Below are 17,345 nucleotides of genomic sequence, written 5' to 3' on the forward strand. Positions count from 1 at the left end.
GCATCTTTCCCTGGTTTAGGTATTATGACCAGGTGAGCCTGCAGGGCTTGGGTCAGGAAGGGGCATCCCCTATTTATCGCGTTGAAGGAATCGATTAGCAGCGGTGCTATGTCGTCTTTAAAAAGTTTGTAGAATTTTGAGGACAGTCCGTCCGGTCCCGGACTCTTGCCCACTGTGAGTTCCTTGATTAGAGTCGAGATCTCTGCAAGAGAGAAATCCCCTTCCATTTCTGCAGACGCTTCTGGGTCTACTGGTCCAGGAGCGTGGCTATTTAGGTACTCCTCGACGTCACTATCCTTCGAGGCCTGGTCGGGGTTTCGCTCGATGTTATATAGATTATTATAATAGTTGTGGAAGACCTCTAAAATTTCTGATGTCGAGTGTGCGGCGCCCCCCTGTCGTTTTTGTATTTTAGGAATGAGCGTCAGGGGAGTCTTGGGGTGCAGAATCCTTGAGAGCCATCTCCCACATTTATCCCCATATTCAAAGTTGCACCTGCGCATTTTGTCCCTGAATCCCATCAACCTCTGTTCGAGCATCGAGAGTATTTGCTGTCTTATCGTGGCGATTTCTGCTCTCAAGGGCTCCGACACTTGTCCCTTGTTTTTTCTCTCTTTTGTCTGCAGCTCTCCCAAGAGCCTTTTTAGTTTTCTGATCTACTTTTAAGCGGGCCCCGTGGGAGATGAAAACGCTTCGTAGGACTCATTTTAGAGCTTTCCATTTAATGGGAGTGCTCGTGGTGTCGTCTCTGAGGGCTTCGACGAATGTCTTTTTTTGACGTCTCCGACGCAGACGGAGTCGTTAAGGTTGTTGTTAAGTCTCCACTGCTGTATTTTGGGGGCTCCCCCTAATCTACAGATACCCCCATAGACTGGGGCATGATCTGACCATAAGAATGGTCCTATAGAGCACTCTGGGCCCTGGTCCAGTAGTTTGTGGGAGATAAAAAGGTGGTCTATCCGACTGTAGCTGTTATGCACAGCCGAATGGAAACTATAGTTCCTGACTCCCGGGTGCAAGATCCTCCACATGTCCACCAGCCTCAACCTCTCCAATTCCTTTTTGAGTGTGCGGCGAGCTGTGTGGGAAATGGGGGACTTGCCAGACGACGAATCTATCATAGGGTCCATTACCAGGTTGATGTCACCTCCCAGGATCACGTCCGAGCCATCAGCGAAGTCGGCCAGTTTCCTCAGAGTTGTCATCCCGAAGGAGATCTGGCCCTGGTTGGGGAAGTAGACATTGGCCAGTGAGATCACAGAATTCATAACCTCTAGTTTTAGGAAAATGTAGCGGCCTTGTGGTCCACCATTTGATCGACCACAACGTGTTGTAGAGACTTGTGTAGTGCCACCGAGACTCCCCCCGACTTTTTCGTTGGGTGTGGGCTATGTACCCAGGTGGTGTAGAATTTACAGGGGATACGTGGGATGTTGTCTGTCTTGAAGTGAGTCTCTTGTAACATGGCTACCATAATTCTCTTTTTATGTAAGTGATAGAGGATCTGATTTCTTTTTTCCGGGGTATTCAACCCTTTAACATTGTATGTGCATACTGTTATGCTAGCCATGTCGTCGTGTTAAGGGGGTTGTATTTGATTGTCTGGTGGTCGATCTCCCACGGTGCCTTGGGTTAGGGAGGGGTGGGTGAGACATGGGGGAGAGGGAAGGGATGGATAAGGAAGAAAGGACAGAGGAAAGAAGAACAGAAAAACATGAGCAAATATGGGGTAAAGCCCCACTAAACATTTCTAAGTGCTTTCTAAGGAAAAACCTTAAGTTGCAGCGCGATGGCTGCACCCTCTAGTAGGAAGCGAGCGGAACCTGGCGCCAGAGCAGCGCCCCGTGGCGGCTACGGCTTGAACATACAAAATAATAGTAAACTTTCAAGGCTATGGCTAAATGACACTTTGTCTAGGTTACTAAACTACATCCCGGCGGAACCCAGGGGTGGGAGAGCAGACAAAGATACAGAAATGTATGAGTGTTAGCGTCTCAATGTTTGGCGGGCAGTAACAGGCGTTGTAGGTCAGGATGTCAGCGTTTGGCTCTGTCTCTGACCCTCTGCCACGAGGACCCCATTGCTGGGGCTAGCGCTCCTTCTCGTTGTGGCCAGTCTGGCAGATTGATCATTGGGAGCTCAAATGTCCTCAGGAAATTAGGCAGGTCCCCCAAAGATCTGAAGGTAGCTCTTTTGTTCCCTTTGCGGGCTTGCAGCTGAAAGGGGTAGCCCCATTGGTAAATCACGTCCTTTTCTTTCAGTGCCATCAGTAATGGCTTTAACGCTCTTCTTTGTTGTAGCGTGCGGCGAGATAAGTCCTGCAGGATCAGGATGGGGGAGCCTCAGTATGTCAGGTTCCCAGCCTCTCTGGCGCGCCGCATAATTTGCTCCTTCTCTTGGAAAAAATGCACCCTGCACACGATGTCCCGCTTCCTTGCAGGGTCCGCGGATCTCGGTCCCAGAGTGTGGTGAATTCAGTCAATTTCAATTAAGTCATGATGGGTGCTTGAGCAGATAGTTAAAGAATTTTTGGGCCCAAGTCGCGAGCTGATTTTGCTCCACACCTTCTTCTAGGCTTCTTATGCGTAAATTGTTCCGCCTGTGGCGGTTTTCAAGATCATCTAGGTGAAGGAGGAGCTCTGAGATTTGCGCAGATTGGGACTGGATGGCCTTTCTATGCGATTCTACAGTGTCCATTAGCTTTTCTTGTGTTTCCTCCACCAGGCGCTGGCGCACATGTAAGATATCTTTTTGTAAGGCTGTAATGTCCCTCTTATGTGACATCTCGAGCTTGTGTAGAGAATCATTCAGATCTCTTTTTGTGGGAAGAGCGTGTAAGTGGGTTCGCCAGTCCCACTGCTCCTCCTCATGGTATGGGTCTGGTAGGGGCTGGTGATGTGGACCCTTCAAGCTTGCCTCATGGGTCTGTACAGGGGAAGTATCCAAGGGGCTGTGAGGACCCTGAGAGAACTCTGTCCCTCTTGCACTATGTGTGGGCCGCCCCTCCCCCACTGCTGAGATCGCGGAGGGTGGTGTGGTATGTAGTGCTGGCTGGGGGGTCGTTATGCCGGGATGGCCATTATCTGACCTGACTGCTGCTTTTCCTGCAGGCTGTGGGTGGTCTCTGGTCCTGGGCATTCGGCTGCGTCCCTCCGCGCTGTCTCTTGAGTCCTCGGAGTCTGCTGCTCTCCCCCTCTGCATGCCTCCGCTGTGCCGCGCCGGACCTCCCACCGGCGCCATCTTGGATTTCCCTCCGCTGCTGGCCGCCTCGGTTTGCGGTCTTAAAAATTGATCTAGGTTGTCTTTTTCGGGGTCCGAGAGGCGCCCTGATGTACTCTGGGCTCTTCTGCATCCCATGCTGTCCTTCGCCGCCGCAGGTCTTGCTTGTGGAGCCTTGTAATTGCTGCTACCGCCAGACCCCTTCCTGGAAGCGACCTACTCCTTCATCAGGTAACTCCGCCCCCCCATATATCTTCCTGTAATGTGGGCTTTACATAAAGACAAATCCCTCCCCTTTCTAGTGCTTATGATCCCTTCTGAACAGACTGTAACCCTGTAGGTTCACCGCCCAGTCACAGCTTTCATCCAACCAGGTCTCTGTTATTCCCACTAGGTCGTAGATTTCCTCAGATAATATTACTTCCAGCATTAGTTACCTTATTGGTCAGACTTTCAGCATTAGTCACCATACAGTTTAGAAGTTTTTGGTTATTTTTTATATTAAGTATATCCTTATTAATCTGCCAGTTATAACTGTACTAACCCCTCCCACCTGTAGCATTTCCGGCACTATGTTGGAGCCGCGGGTGTAGTAGTCGAGAGAGCCAAGAGTCAGCAACAGGTGGTCCCAGGTCGCAGTACAAAGGGGGAGATGGGTAGCATTGTCAGGAGGAAAGCCAGATGTCAATAACGGAAAGGTCTCAGATGTTTGCAGAGGAGCAGGTTGATAGTGGCTTAGCTAAGGCTGTGGAGCACAATAATCATGCATTAAGGGAGTGGCAGGGTCAGGCTTTTATAGTGAGCCTAATCAGAAATAGAAGCGGGGTCAGGACAGGAGAACAGAATGGGAATTACAAGACCATTGCTAGATGTAAGCAGAGGAGCTGTCTAAGGGCTGGATGGCTCAGCAGGGAGAGCTGCCAACTGGAGTGCAGGCACTCCAAGGTTCGAGCCCTGGCACCACTGCTCCACCCCCATTTCCATTACTTAGTCCTAGGTCAATGTCTTTCCCTGTATCTCTTTGGTTGCCCTCGCCCCAGTCTCTAGTTTAAACACTCCTCCAACCTTCCCATATTCTGCCCCACCCCAGCTGCCCCCTCCCTATTGAGGTGCAGTCCATCCCTTTGTTAGAACCTGTGGCCAACAGCAAAGTTGGTCCAGTTCTCCAGGATCCCATACCCCTTCTTCCTGCACCAACTCTGGAGCCACTTGTTCACCACCATAATCTCCCGCTACCTTTCTGGTGTGGCACGTGGTACAGTTAGTTTTTCAGAAAATCTTTTGGACGTCCTGAAATCATTTGTAAGAACCATCCACCTACCTCTGACTTTGTCATTTGTGCCAATGTGTACCATGACTGCTGGATCCTCACCAGCCCCTCCCAGTAATTTGTCAACACCATCTGCGATACATCAAACTCGAACACTAGGAAGACAACACACCTCTTTCTCTTCTGATGGAGAGATATTACTCTGATAGGTGCCAGAGAAAGGGTGCTATTACTGTAGTGGGGCCAGATAAAGGGCCCTTCTCTGGCCCCAATCACAGTAATAGAATCCCTTCTCTGCCCCTTTCACAGTAATAGCACCCCTTCTCTAGCCCCCATCACAGTAATAGCCCCCCTTCTCTGGCCCCCATCACAGTAAAAGCACCCCTTCTCTAGCCCCCATCACAGTAATAGCATCAGTTCTCTGGCCCCATCACAGTAATAGAGCCCCTTCTTTGGCCCCCATCACAGTAATAGCACCCCTTCTCTGGCCCCATCACAGTAATAGCACCCCTTCTCTGGGCCCATCACAGTAATAGCACCCCTTCTCTGACCCCATCACAGTAATAGCACCCCTTCTCTGGCCCCATCACAGTAATAGCACCTCTTCTCTGGCCCCATCACAGTAATAGAGCCCCTTCTCTGGCCCTATCACAGTAATAGCACCCCTTCTCTGGCCCCATCACATTAATAGCACCCCTTCTCTGGCCCCATCACAGTAATAGCACCCCTTCTCTGGCCCCATTACAGTAATAGCACCCCTTCTCTGGCCCCATCACAGTAATAGAGCCCCTTCTCTGGCCCCCATCACAGTAATAGCACCCCTTCTCTGGCCCCCATCACAGTAATAGAGCCCTTTCTCTGGCCCCATCACAGTAATAGCACCCCTTCTTTGGCCCCATCACAGTAATAGCACCCCTTCTCTAGCCCCATCACAGTAATAGCACCCCTTCTCTAGCCCCATCACAGTAATAGAGCCCCTTCTCTGGCCCCCATCACAGTAATAGCACCCCTTCTCTGGCCCCCATCACAGTAATAGCACCCCTTCTCTGGCCCCCATCACAGTAATAGCGCCCCTTCTCTGGCCCCCATCACAGTAATAGCACCCCTTCTCTGGCCCCCATCACAGTAATAGCACTCCTTTTCTGGCCCCCGTCACAGTAATAGCACCCCTTCTCTGGCCCCATCACAGTAATACAGCTGCTTCTCTGGCCCCCATCACAGTAATAGCACCCCTTCTCTGGCCCCCATCACAGTAATAGCACCCCTTCTCTAGCCCCCATCACAGTAATAGCACCCCTACTCTAGCCCCCATTACAGTAATAGAACCCTTTCTCTGGCCCCCATCACAGTAATAGAACCCTTTCTCTGGCCCCCATCACAGTAATAGAGCTCGTTCTCTGGCGCCCATCACAGTAATAGCACCCCTTCTCTGGCCCTCATCACAGTATTAGCACCCCTGCTCTGGCCCCCATCACAGTAATAGAGCACCCCTTCTCTGGCCCCCCTCACAGTAATAGAGCCCCTTCTCTGGCCCCCATCACAGTAATAGCACCCCTTCTCTGGCCCCCATCACAGTAATAGCACCCCTTCTCTGGCCCCCGTCACAGTAATAGCACCCCTTCTCTAGCCCCCATCACAGTAATAGCACCCCTTCTCTAGCCCCCATCACAGTAATAGCACCCCTTCTCTGGCCCCCATCACAGTAATAGAGCCCCTTCTCTGGCCCCATCACAGTAATAGAGCCCCTTCTCTGGCCCCCATCACAGTAATAGAGCCCGTTCTCTGGCCCCCATCACAGTAATAGAGCCCGTTCTCTGGCCCCCATCACAGTAATAGAGCCCGTTCTCTGGCCCCCATCACAGTAATAGCACCCCTTCTCTGGCCCCATCACAGTAATAGAGCCCGTTCTCTGGCCCCCATCACAGTAATAGAGCCCGTTCTCTGGCCCCCATCACAGTAATAGCACCCCTTCTCTGGCCCCCATCACAGTAATAGAGCCCCTTCTCTGGCCCCATCACAGTAATAGAGCCCCTTCTCTGGCCCCCATCACAGTAATAGAGCCCGTTCTCTGGCCCCCATCACAGTAATAGAGCCCGTTCTCTGGCCCCCATCACAGTAATAGCACCCCTTCTCTGGCCCCCATCACAGTAATAGAGCCCGTTCTCTGGCCCCCATCACAGTAATAGAGCCCGTTCTCTGGCCCCCATCACAGTAATAGCACCCCTTCTCTGGCCCCATCACAGTAATAGAGCCCGTTCTCTGGCCCCCATCACAGTAATAGAGCCCCTTCTCTGGCCCCCATCACAGTAATAGAGCCCGTTCTCTGGCCCCCATCACAGCAATAGAGCCGGTTCTCTGGCCCCCATCACAGTAATAGAGCCCCTTCTCTGGCCCCCATCACAGTAATAGAGCCCGTTCTCTGGCCCCCATCACAGTAATAGAGCCCGTTCTCTGGCCCCCATCACAGTAATAGAGCCCGTTCTCTGGCCTCCATCACAGTAATAGAGCCCGTTCTCTGGCCCCCATCACAGTAACAGAGCCCGTTCTCTGGCCCCCATCACAGTAATAGAGCCCGTTCTCTGGCCCCCATCACAGTAATAGAGCCCCTTCTCTGGCCCCCATCACAGTAATAGAATCACTTCTCTGGCCCCCATCACAGTAATAGAGCCCCTTCTCTGGCCCCCATCACAGTAATAGAGCCCCTTCTCTGGCCCCATTACAGTAATAGAGCCCCTTCTCTGGCCCCCATCACAGTAATAGAGCCCGTTCTCTGGCCCCCATCACAGTAATAGAGCCCGTTCTCTGGCCCCCATCACAGTAATAGAGCCCCTTCTCTGGCCCCCATCACAGTAATAGAGCCCGTTCTCTGGCCCCCATCACAGTAATAGAGCCCGTTCTCTGGCCCCCATCACAGTAATAGAGCCCCTTCTCTGGCCCCCATCACAGTAATAGAGCCCGTTCTCTGGCCCCCATCACAGTAATAGAGCCCGTTCTCTGGCCCCCATCACAGTAATAGAGCCCCTTCTCTGGCCCCCATCACAGTAATAGAATCACTTCTCTGGCCCCCATCACAGTAATAGAGCCCCTTCTCTGGCCCCCATCACAGTAATAGAGCCCATTCTCTGGCCCCATTACAGTAATAGAGCCCGTTCTCTGGCCCCCATCACAGTAATAGAGCCCGTTCTCTGGCCCCCATCACAGTAATAGAGCCCGTTCTCTGGCCCCCCATCACAGTAATAGAGCCCGTTCTCTGGCCCCCATCACAGTAATAGCACCCCTTCTCTGGCCCCCATCACAGTAATAGAGCCCGTTCTCTGGCCCCCCACACGAGCAGAATGGGCCAGTGAGAGCATCATGTAGTGTCTCCCTACCAATGCATACTAACACATAGTGGGCATCATGTACTCAGAGTGCAGCCATTTTTGTTTTCCCAAGCTTGGAGGGTGGCTTTAAGGCTACAATTAGTCACACATGTCAAACATAAGGCCCGCAGGCCAAATCCGGCCCACCACCACATTTTATACGGCCCGCTGCATGTAAAAACCTGAGAAGAGGCTCTGTGTTTATACAGTCTCCTGTCTCAAAGCACCAATCATACATGGTGCATGGTGCAATCATACATGGTACAAGATATATGTTCCCATATCACCTAAATCACGTTTAAGGGGACGCAGCTCTAATAGCCCAAATGTGTGAAGTGTGGCAAAACAGCACACAGTAAGATTGTGCTGAGGTTCCACAACAGGAAGTCAAAAAGATGCCAGTCAAAAGATGCCCAACACGTTTCTCTGGCGAACCGCAGCCAGTTCATCGGGGCCAAGATGGTAAGAACGGAAAATAGTGCCAAAAATCAGACTGCACATAAAAAGAGGTGCCGTGGTTAACGCACCGCCACTCACAAGAATATATCATACCCCATGCACCACCACGTATGATTGGCGCTTTGAGAAGGAAGGCCGTAGAAGCACAGTGGCAGCTCATAATTCATGTTGGCCATTCTTTGATTAGAATTGACCTATGTGAACCTCCACGTTGTATTTGAGGGCTGCCCTTGCTCTTTGAGTCTGGGCTCGACCAATCTGGTTTATCTTTTTTTCACTAACCCTATTGAGGTTACAGAAAAACTAAAACAATCACGGAGGGGCTTAAAGCCCACTCTACTAGGGCAATGTCCATTTCATGTGCAGAACAGACCTCGGCTTCCGTAGAGCAGATATATATATATATATATATATATATATGGCAGCGGCATGGGAAAAATCTGCACACGTCTACTAAACATTTTAGGTTATTCGGGCAGATGAGGATTTAGCCTGTGGACCAAGGTCCCGTCGGCTGTGTTCCCACACGGATTTAATTTAGTTGGTACATCATAGGTGTCCCGTCGTGGAGACAACAGGGAAAAGGTAGATTAAGACTTACCGGTAACTGGGTTTTCAGGAAGTCTCCTCGACACCCATACATTCCCCTTCAAATACTTTATTACGCTTTTAACCTTACTGTTATTAGGCTTAGGCTTCTACCCTTGTCTATCCACTAAAAACCACTAAGGAGAGAACTTTAAACCTCTGTGGTTCCTGTCCTACCAGGAGGCGGCGATCTCCAGTGTGCTACCTGAAGAAACTGATCGGTCTAATTTACCCATTTCTATTCAAATTCCATTTCTCTGCTCCAAAAATGGAGCAGAGGATTGGAATTATGACTGAAGCCTAAAGCACATATGAATTGAGCCCAACACTAATAAATGTAAGGTTCTGCATACGGGCAGGAAAGAGAGGTCACCATTACACACTAAATGGGAAACCACTGGGGAACACCGACATGGAGAAGGACTTGGGGAGTTTATAACTAAGCTTAACTGGAGCAGCCAATGTCAGGCAGCTGCTGCCAAGGCAAATAGGATCAGGTGCATCAGAAGAGGTCTAAGGGCGCATGACGAGAACATTGTTCTTCCTCTTTACAAGGCACTGGTCAGATCACACAAATTGTATATTCTGTATAGTTTTAGGCATTGGTACTCAATGCCAGAGCTTGGGGTACAAAAGACAGGCAAGTAATATAGGAAGGGGCAGACTGCAATGTCCTCTAAGTACAAAAAGGACCTGGAGTGATTACTTCAGAAGGGTCAGTGATCCAGGGATTATTCAGATTAGAGTTGGGAGGGAATTTTTTTTTCCCCCATTAAAAAGGCTTCCTCATTTGGGTTTTTACCTTCTTCTGGTTCACCATTGCAGGATAATAGACTAGAGTGTATGGAGGTGTTTTTCAGCCTTAGGCTCTATGCATGACTAGGTTATTTGTGGAACAGTCACAGAATTCCACCCTTGTATTTCAGGGTTTCCATTCTGCAGTATAGACAGATATGTAGTGGTATCCAAATCAGTAGCATTTATATATAAAAAGGTCCACACAATGTGAAGGGTGTTTAACTCCCTCTACATGGCACAGCTGTGGGATTTCCAATTGTGTGGAGACTGTACAAAAGTTGTGCCTGACGTTCTTGGGCACAACTTGCATTGGAGCCAACACCCATTTTTCCCCCTCATACCATTAGTCAGTTTACAAAAAAAAAACTACCTTCAAGTTAATGTGTTCCTTTTTGAGTATTTGGCTCCAAAACTAACTCCATCTCTTGTAGAAACACTGCTCACAGCGAATGAAGCAAGGGTGCTGACAGTTCTATGGACAACTGGAGTTCACATAATCTACAAAGTAGTGTATTTACACACTAGTCACCCATTGATAAGGGCTCTCCCACACACACACATTGTGTTTTTGTTGCATTGCGTTTTTAACATTAGAAAGTCCCCATTGACAACCGCGTTAAACAAAAAAAACAAAATGCAGCGTTACAAGATGCAAGGGTGTGGGAGCCCTTAGTGTTATATACCATTATGGCTTGTATTACAATTGAAGAAATGATAGCTTTAAAGCCAGTTACACTGGCCAGTGTTGGGCAGTTTGATGACAAACTGCTGTTATCTTGGCATATCATTGGTCCGTTAGTCTTCCCATCTAAACCAGATGTATTGCCAGTTATGGCGATACTACAAGTAACCCTCCACCCAGTGTAATGCCACCACCAGCAAGTTGTTTACTGCCTTACCATTTAATGTTTCACATAGAAATGTCAGTGTTCATAGTGCTCAGTGAGTGGAGGAAAAGGCAGATCTATGACTGCCTGTTCACTGCCACTAGACAGATGTGGACAGCCTATTCATATGCCTGCAGAAACTGGGTGGCAGATTGTTGGCCATCCAGTAAGAACATGAGGTTGCAGTCGGTATATTAGGGCCCGTCGGCTCTGTTCACACCATTAGCTTACATATGGCTGGATACATCATACTGACCTGAGGGTCTTCACTCCTCCGTAACATGCTGCCAGCAGATGGTAGTTTCATACCTGACCTGTATTTACATTCTTACGCTGACTAACTCTACAGCAGTTCTATAGTGCAACACTCGGACACATGTTAAACTAATTTTTTTTTTTTTAATTAAGTTTCATTTAACTTTTCAGGTGACCCCTCGCATCTTACCAAGATCACTGACAATGTAAACTTTTCAATGTTATGAACATAACCCATTCATGAGCTTAAAGTAGTTACAGAGTGTTCAAGGCAGAACATAAGACATGTTTGGGTATATAGCTGCACAAATAAGCAACACCAGATTTTTTTTTTTTTTTTTTTTTTTTAAAGAGCTCCAACTGAGCAGCATCCAGAATGACAATTCAGAACAATGCATTACATGGGGTGTCAATTGCAATAAGTCCTTAGATGTACTGTAGGGTTTTCTGCCATCTTCATTCCAGTTATTTTTTAAATCCTGAGCCAAGCGCCAACAAAAAGGGAAAGCCATGCCAATGTGATCTTTCTGCACAAGTACACTCGGTACAAGGGTCAGTTCACTTAGAAGCACTTGCGATGGACAATTGAGGGCCCAGACTCATCATACTCTTGCTTGCTGATCCACATCTGCTGGAAGGTTGACAGAGAGGCCAAGATGGATCCTCCAATCCAGACAGAGTACTTGCGCTCTGGTGGTGCGATGATCTGCAGGAGACAATGAAGAGTTTTGTTTAGCTTCTGGGAGTACTACAGTGACTAAAAGCAACCCTCAGGGCCTGGACAAAGACAGCCGCAGCAGCTTCAGACTACACTGCATTGCTATGCCTTCATTTAAGACACTACACCTGCTTTGACTAACCAATGCTGCCCATGTGAGCCACGTTGGCTATTCAGAGCAGCGTCTTACTACCCGCAGGGCATACTAATACTGTGCATCAGTCAGAAGCGAAGCAGCCATCTTTGTCAAGGACCAGAGTGTTATGGGAATATTGTCTTAACAGTAGCCTATTTTGCAACAGGTTTACTGCATACAAGGTGTAGGATATTCCCTAAACACTAATGTAAAGCTGAGAGCACAGCTTCGTCAGACCGTAGCCAGGGAAGAGAAGTCGGTGCCATACCTTAATTTTCATGGTGCTTGGAGCTAGTGCAGTAATTTCTTTCTGCATCCTGTCAGCAATTCCTGGATACATAGTGGTACCTCCAGACAGTACAGTGTTGGCATACAGATCCTTACGGATGTCCACGTCACACTTCATGATGGAGTTGTATGTTGTTTCATGGATACCACATGACTCCATACCTGGAACGAACAACAAGAATAAGAGAACAACCCACCAAGTGGCGCACCATTCTCTAACCTAGAAGGACATTCATACCGAGAAAAGAAGGCTGGAAGAGAGCTTCTGGGCATCGGAACCTCTCGTTACCAATGGTGATCACCTGCCCATCGGGCAACTCGTAGCTCTTTTCCAGGGAAGAGGAGGAAGCTGCTGTAGCCATCTCTTGCTCGAAATCCAGAGCCACGTAACACAGCTTCTCCTTAATGTCACGCACGATTTCCCTCTCAGCTGTGGTAGTAAAGCTATAACCTCTCTCGGTAAGGATCTTCATGAGGTAGTCCGTCAGGTCACGGCCAGCCAAGTCAAGACGCAGGATGGCATGGGGCAGTGCATAGCCTTCATAAATTGGCACAGTGTGGGTGACACCATCTCCAGAGTCCATCACGATACCGGTGGTACGTCCAGAGGCGTACAGAGACAGGACAGCTTGAATGGCAACGTACATTGCGGGAGTGTTGAAGGTCTCAAACATGATCTGCAGAGAGAGCACAAGAGTTAGGTGGGGAGTGTAACCAGCAAGCGTGTGTGCAGACCATGCAGTGTGTGCGTGGTTTAGGTGCAGAAAGACTGCATTTGTATTGGATCACAGCATATGTGGGTTTTAAGAGGCAAACTGAGCTTATGGAAGTGCAAGTCATAGAAGTTAAGGTTCAAAACAGTCATACTGCACACGGTTAGTTGCACGAGCATAAAACATTACAAGAGGAACCTGTATGTAATCCAAAGAGAAGACTTGGGACAAGAGAACCCTGTATGAACAGCAAATTACATGGTTACTATGCATTCCATTAGCAGACTGCTACAAGGGCCAGATATGGGCTCAGGTACCTGGGTCATCTTCTCCCTGTTGGCTTTGGGGTTAAGGGGGGCTTCTGTTAGTAGGACAGGGTGCTCTTCAGGGGCAACTCTCAGCTCGTTGTAGAAAGTGTGGTGCCAGATCTTCTCCATGTCATCCCAGTTTGTGACAATGCCGTGTTCAATGGGGTACTTCAGGGTCAAGATACCCCTCTTGCTCTGAGCTTCGTCTCCTACATAGCTATCCTTCTGTCCCATTCCAACCATGACCCCCTAGAAAGAAGATAACATCCATTATGTGGGATATTCTAGGCTGCTGTAGACATAACATTCACAGCTAGGTAGCTTCCCCTTAGACCAAGCCTTTACATGCCTACCTAGTACAGACGATTGGTTGTACATGCAGGGTCACACTAAAGCTGGCCTACCAGCCAAACCTGCTCCCGGCCACCAGGGAGTCACCCCTTCTCCCCACCCAGGGGGGCCAGCTGCTTAATGGGACTGAGCGGTACAAAGCGCATCACTTCCACTAGCTTTGTGCGTTGAGATGCAGCTATCAGCTCCATTCTTTTGAAGGGTCCTGAAACACCATGCGATTGTTTCCTTGCACCATCCCTGGTGGGGAGGGGTGGGGCTCATGAATATCTTTTGGCCTCACCCATTGTTATCAATGGGTTCTTTAAAAACCATCACATGGCGCTCACAGGCTGTGAGATGAGATGCCTCCTATTGAAGTCAATGGTGATCGCCTGATGCATGAAATGCACCGAGTACTGCAGCTACACAGAAGTGATGGGGGGGGGGCATGAAACGCGTTGGTAAACGCGATATCAGGCGGAGCGCCTCAGCCCGGTGTAATACTGTGCAAATCGGGCCTTAGAAGGGACAAGTCATGAAGATAGGGACTATTCAGAGGAGGGATCGCTCAGTGATTGAGGCGGCGCAGGCCGGGGCGTTCCCCACACACCGCCATTCATAGATGAGCGACTACACGTTTGGATGGAGCAGACGACCAGCTGCTTGTCACTGATTGTTCCCGGCCTGCAGGCATTTCCATTTAACAGTCATTCTGCAGGCGGCTCCATGTAAGCGGCGCTCCGCAGGACAGTTGTGCAGATCAGCCACCTTCCATTAGTGAATGGAGATCCAGACCGTCCATCCTCCCTTACACACAAGTCAGGCAGATCAACCCATTGGGTGGGTCAGACCCACATGCCCATGTGTGCCAAGTACCAGCCTCACTGCAGCACAGGTCTGCTGATGGCTACAAACCTGTATCCTCACACAAACCCTTTAATCTTAGTGCTATACTACTGGGGGGGGGGGGGGGGGAGGGAGGGGATTAAGGGGTTTTCTGAAAAGTTAAGAGAAAAAAAAACAAAAGCTTAAAAAACTAGCTTGAACTACTCCTATTTGTTGCTCCTGATCCAGCGCCGCTGGGTGGTCACATGTGGGGCATCTAGCCACTTACAGGCTTCAGCAGGGCGGCTGAGTGGTCATGTGACCACCCACCTCTTGTGCCAGGCATGGGATAGGGGAGTATTCCAGTTCTTTACATTTTAACCCTTTACATTTTTAATGCCCAAGTAAACTCCATTAACCCATTATACTCCCAGGGGATGGGGTGGGTGTGCCTTGCCGCCCCCCTCTGCACACCCCTGGGGAAGGGATGCCTTGCCGCCCCCCTCTGCACACCCCTGGGGAAGGGATGCCTTGCCGCCCCCCTCTGCACACCCCTGGGGAAGGGATGCCTTGCCGCCCCCCTCTGCACACCCCTGGGGAAGGGATGCCTTGCCGCCCCCCTCTGCACACCCCTGGGGAAGGGATGCCTTGCCGCCCCCCTCTGCACACCCCTGGGGAAGGGATGCCTTGGCGCCCCCTCCTGGTATTCCTAGAGTAGATGCTCTTCCCCAGCACTAGCTGCGAGTAGTCACCAACTTACCTGATGTCTGGGGCGGCCCACGATGGAAGGGAAGACGGCACGGGGAGCATCATCCCCGGCAAAGCCAGCCTTGCACATGCCGGAGCCGTTGTCGATGACGAGGGCAGCGATATCGTCTTCCATGGTGATCTGGGAAGAGAGAGCAGTGAGTGCGGGAGGATCTGCGCGCAGCGGCCTGCAGGGGGCGTGTGGGTTTGTACTGCCGCCTCACACAACAAAGGGAAGTCCTGCTAGGCAGCAGAGATTACCAAATAAGGCAACAGAGGAGATGAGCGGCGGAGGGCGGGAGCCGCAGCCAGACCCACCGCTCCCCGCCGCCGGCTCAGGGATCCGCACCGCCGGGACCCCCTGTGTGACACCGCCGGGCAGCCCGCGGCTCTGCCGCCACACCTACACCCAGTTACAGCGCGGGAAAGCCGGCCGCGCACAGGGCAGACAGTGAGCCCGGGCCGAACACACTACTACAGCCGCAGGCAGAAGGGGGATACAGGGCCGCTCACCGCGGCGCCGCTTACCTGGAGATGCTACGCTAGCCGATCTAGTGCTGGGAGAGATGCGAGCGGTCACTGAACGACGAAGGGCTCGGCACCGGTTTTATACTGAGCGCGCCCCACCGGCCGCACCATATAAGGAAAGCTCCAGGACCCGGCACGCTGATTGGCTCACAGAACTGCGGCCGGCGGAGGGATATCTCAAAAAGACAAAAAACCTTGCCGGCACCCTGTGATGTAAAAGCCGCCTGAAGAAATGGGGTATCGCGCCGCGGACAGATAGTGCGTATTGTGTGCAGCATTTCCGTCCTTCGTGCCACACCCGAGCCGGGCGACCCCGGGCCAGGCGTTGCCGCTGCTTGTATCTCCTCAGCCCGCCGTTCCGGTTGCAACAAGAGTGCTTCTCGCTGTACTTCATGCACTTCACAAAGACGCATGACGGTGCTCCGGGCTATACCGGGCGTGTACTGACCGCCGCAGCTATACTCGGCGGGGGGCAGACTGGGGGCATCGGGCTGTATGTGGCCCCCAGCCGGTATACACAGCAGGCCATGAATACATATATACAGTGAGATCAGGCTGTAAATACATATATACAGCGAAAGCGGGCCATTAATATATATACAGTGAGAGTGGGCCATGAATACATATATACAGTGGGAGCAGGCCATTAATATATATACAGTGAGAGCGGGCCATTAATATATATACAGTGGGAGCAGGCCATGAATACATATATACAGTGAGAGCGGGCCATGAATACATATATACAGTGAGAGCGGGCCATTAATATATATACAGTGAGAGTGGGCCATGAATACATATATACAGTGGGAGCAGGCCATTAATATATATACAGTGAGAGCGGGCCATTAATATATATACAGTGGGAGCAGGCCATGAATACATATATACAGTGAGAGCGGGCCATGAATACATATATACAGTGAGAGCGGGCCATTAATATATATATACATACAGTGAGAGTGGGCCATTAATATATATACAGTGGGAGCAGGCCATGAATACATATATACAGCGAAAGCGGGCCATTAATATATATATACGGTGAGAGCAGGCCATGAATACATATATACAGTGAGAGCGGGCTGTAAATACATATATACGGTGAGAGCGGGCCATGAATACATATATACAGTGAGAGCGGGCCATTAATATATATATATACATACAGTGAGAGCGGGCCATGAATACATATATACAGTGAGAGCGGGCCATGAATACATATATACAGTGAGAGCGGGCTGTAAATACATATATACGGTGAGAGCGGGCCATGAATACATATATACAGTGAGAGCGGGCCATTAATATATATATATACATACAGTGAGAGCGGGCCATGAATACATATATACAGTGAGAGTGGGCCATTAATATATATACAGTGGGAGCAGGCCATGAATACATATATACAGTGAGACTGGGCCATGAATACATATATACAGTGAGAGTGGGCCATGAATACATATATACAGTGAGAGCGGGCTGTAAATACATATATATATATATATATATAGCGAGAGCCGGCCATTAATATATATACAGTGAGAGCGGGCCATGAATACATATATACAGTGAGAGTGGGCCATGAATATATATATACATACAGTGAGAGTGGGCCATGCATATATATATATATATATATATATATATATATATATATATATATACATACAGTGAGAGCAGGCCATGAATACATATATACAGTGAGAGCAGGCCATGAATACATACATACAGTGAGAGCGGGTCATTAATATATATATATATATATATATATATATACACACATAGACACAGTGAGCGCAGGCCATAAATACATATATACAGTGAGAGCGGGCCATGAATACATATATACAGTAAGAGCGGGCCATGAAAATATATATATATACAGTGAGAGCGGGCCATTAATCT

General features: G+C 49.6%; 1 protein-coding gene across 1 annotated transcript; it reads right to left on the reverse strand.

Moving 5' to 3' along the window:
- Nucleotides 1-10,962: 10,962 nt before the first annotated feature.
- On the reverse strand, nucleotides 10,963-15,569 carry ACTB (actin beta). The gene is made up of 6 exons (XM_066577237.1): nucleotides 15,435-15,569; nucleotides 14,920-15,048; nucleotides 13,011-13,250; nucleotides 12,219-12,657; nucleotides 11,961-12,142; nucleotides 10,963-11,544 (listed from the first exon to the last, which is right to left on the reverse strand). The coding sequence occupies exons 2-6, from the start codon at nucleotides 15,040-15,042 to the stop codon at nucleotides 11,401-11,403; spliced, it is 1,128 nt and encodes a 375-aa protein (XP_066433334.1). The 5' UTR covers nucleotides 15,043-15,048; nucleotides 15,435-15,569; the 3' UTR covers nucleotides 10,963-11,400.
- Nucleotides 15,570-17,345: the final 1,776 nt, after the last annotated feature.

The sequence above is a fragment of the Eleutherodactylus coqui genome, chromosome 8, assembly GCF_035609145.1.
Source record: "Eleutherodactylus coqui strain aEleCoq1 chromosome 8, aEleCoq1.hap1, whole genome shotgun sequence".
Taxonomy (NCBI): domain Eukaryota; kingdom Metazoa; phylum Chordata; class Amphibia; order Anura; family Eleutherodactylidae; genus Eleutherodactylus; species Eleutherodactylus coqui.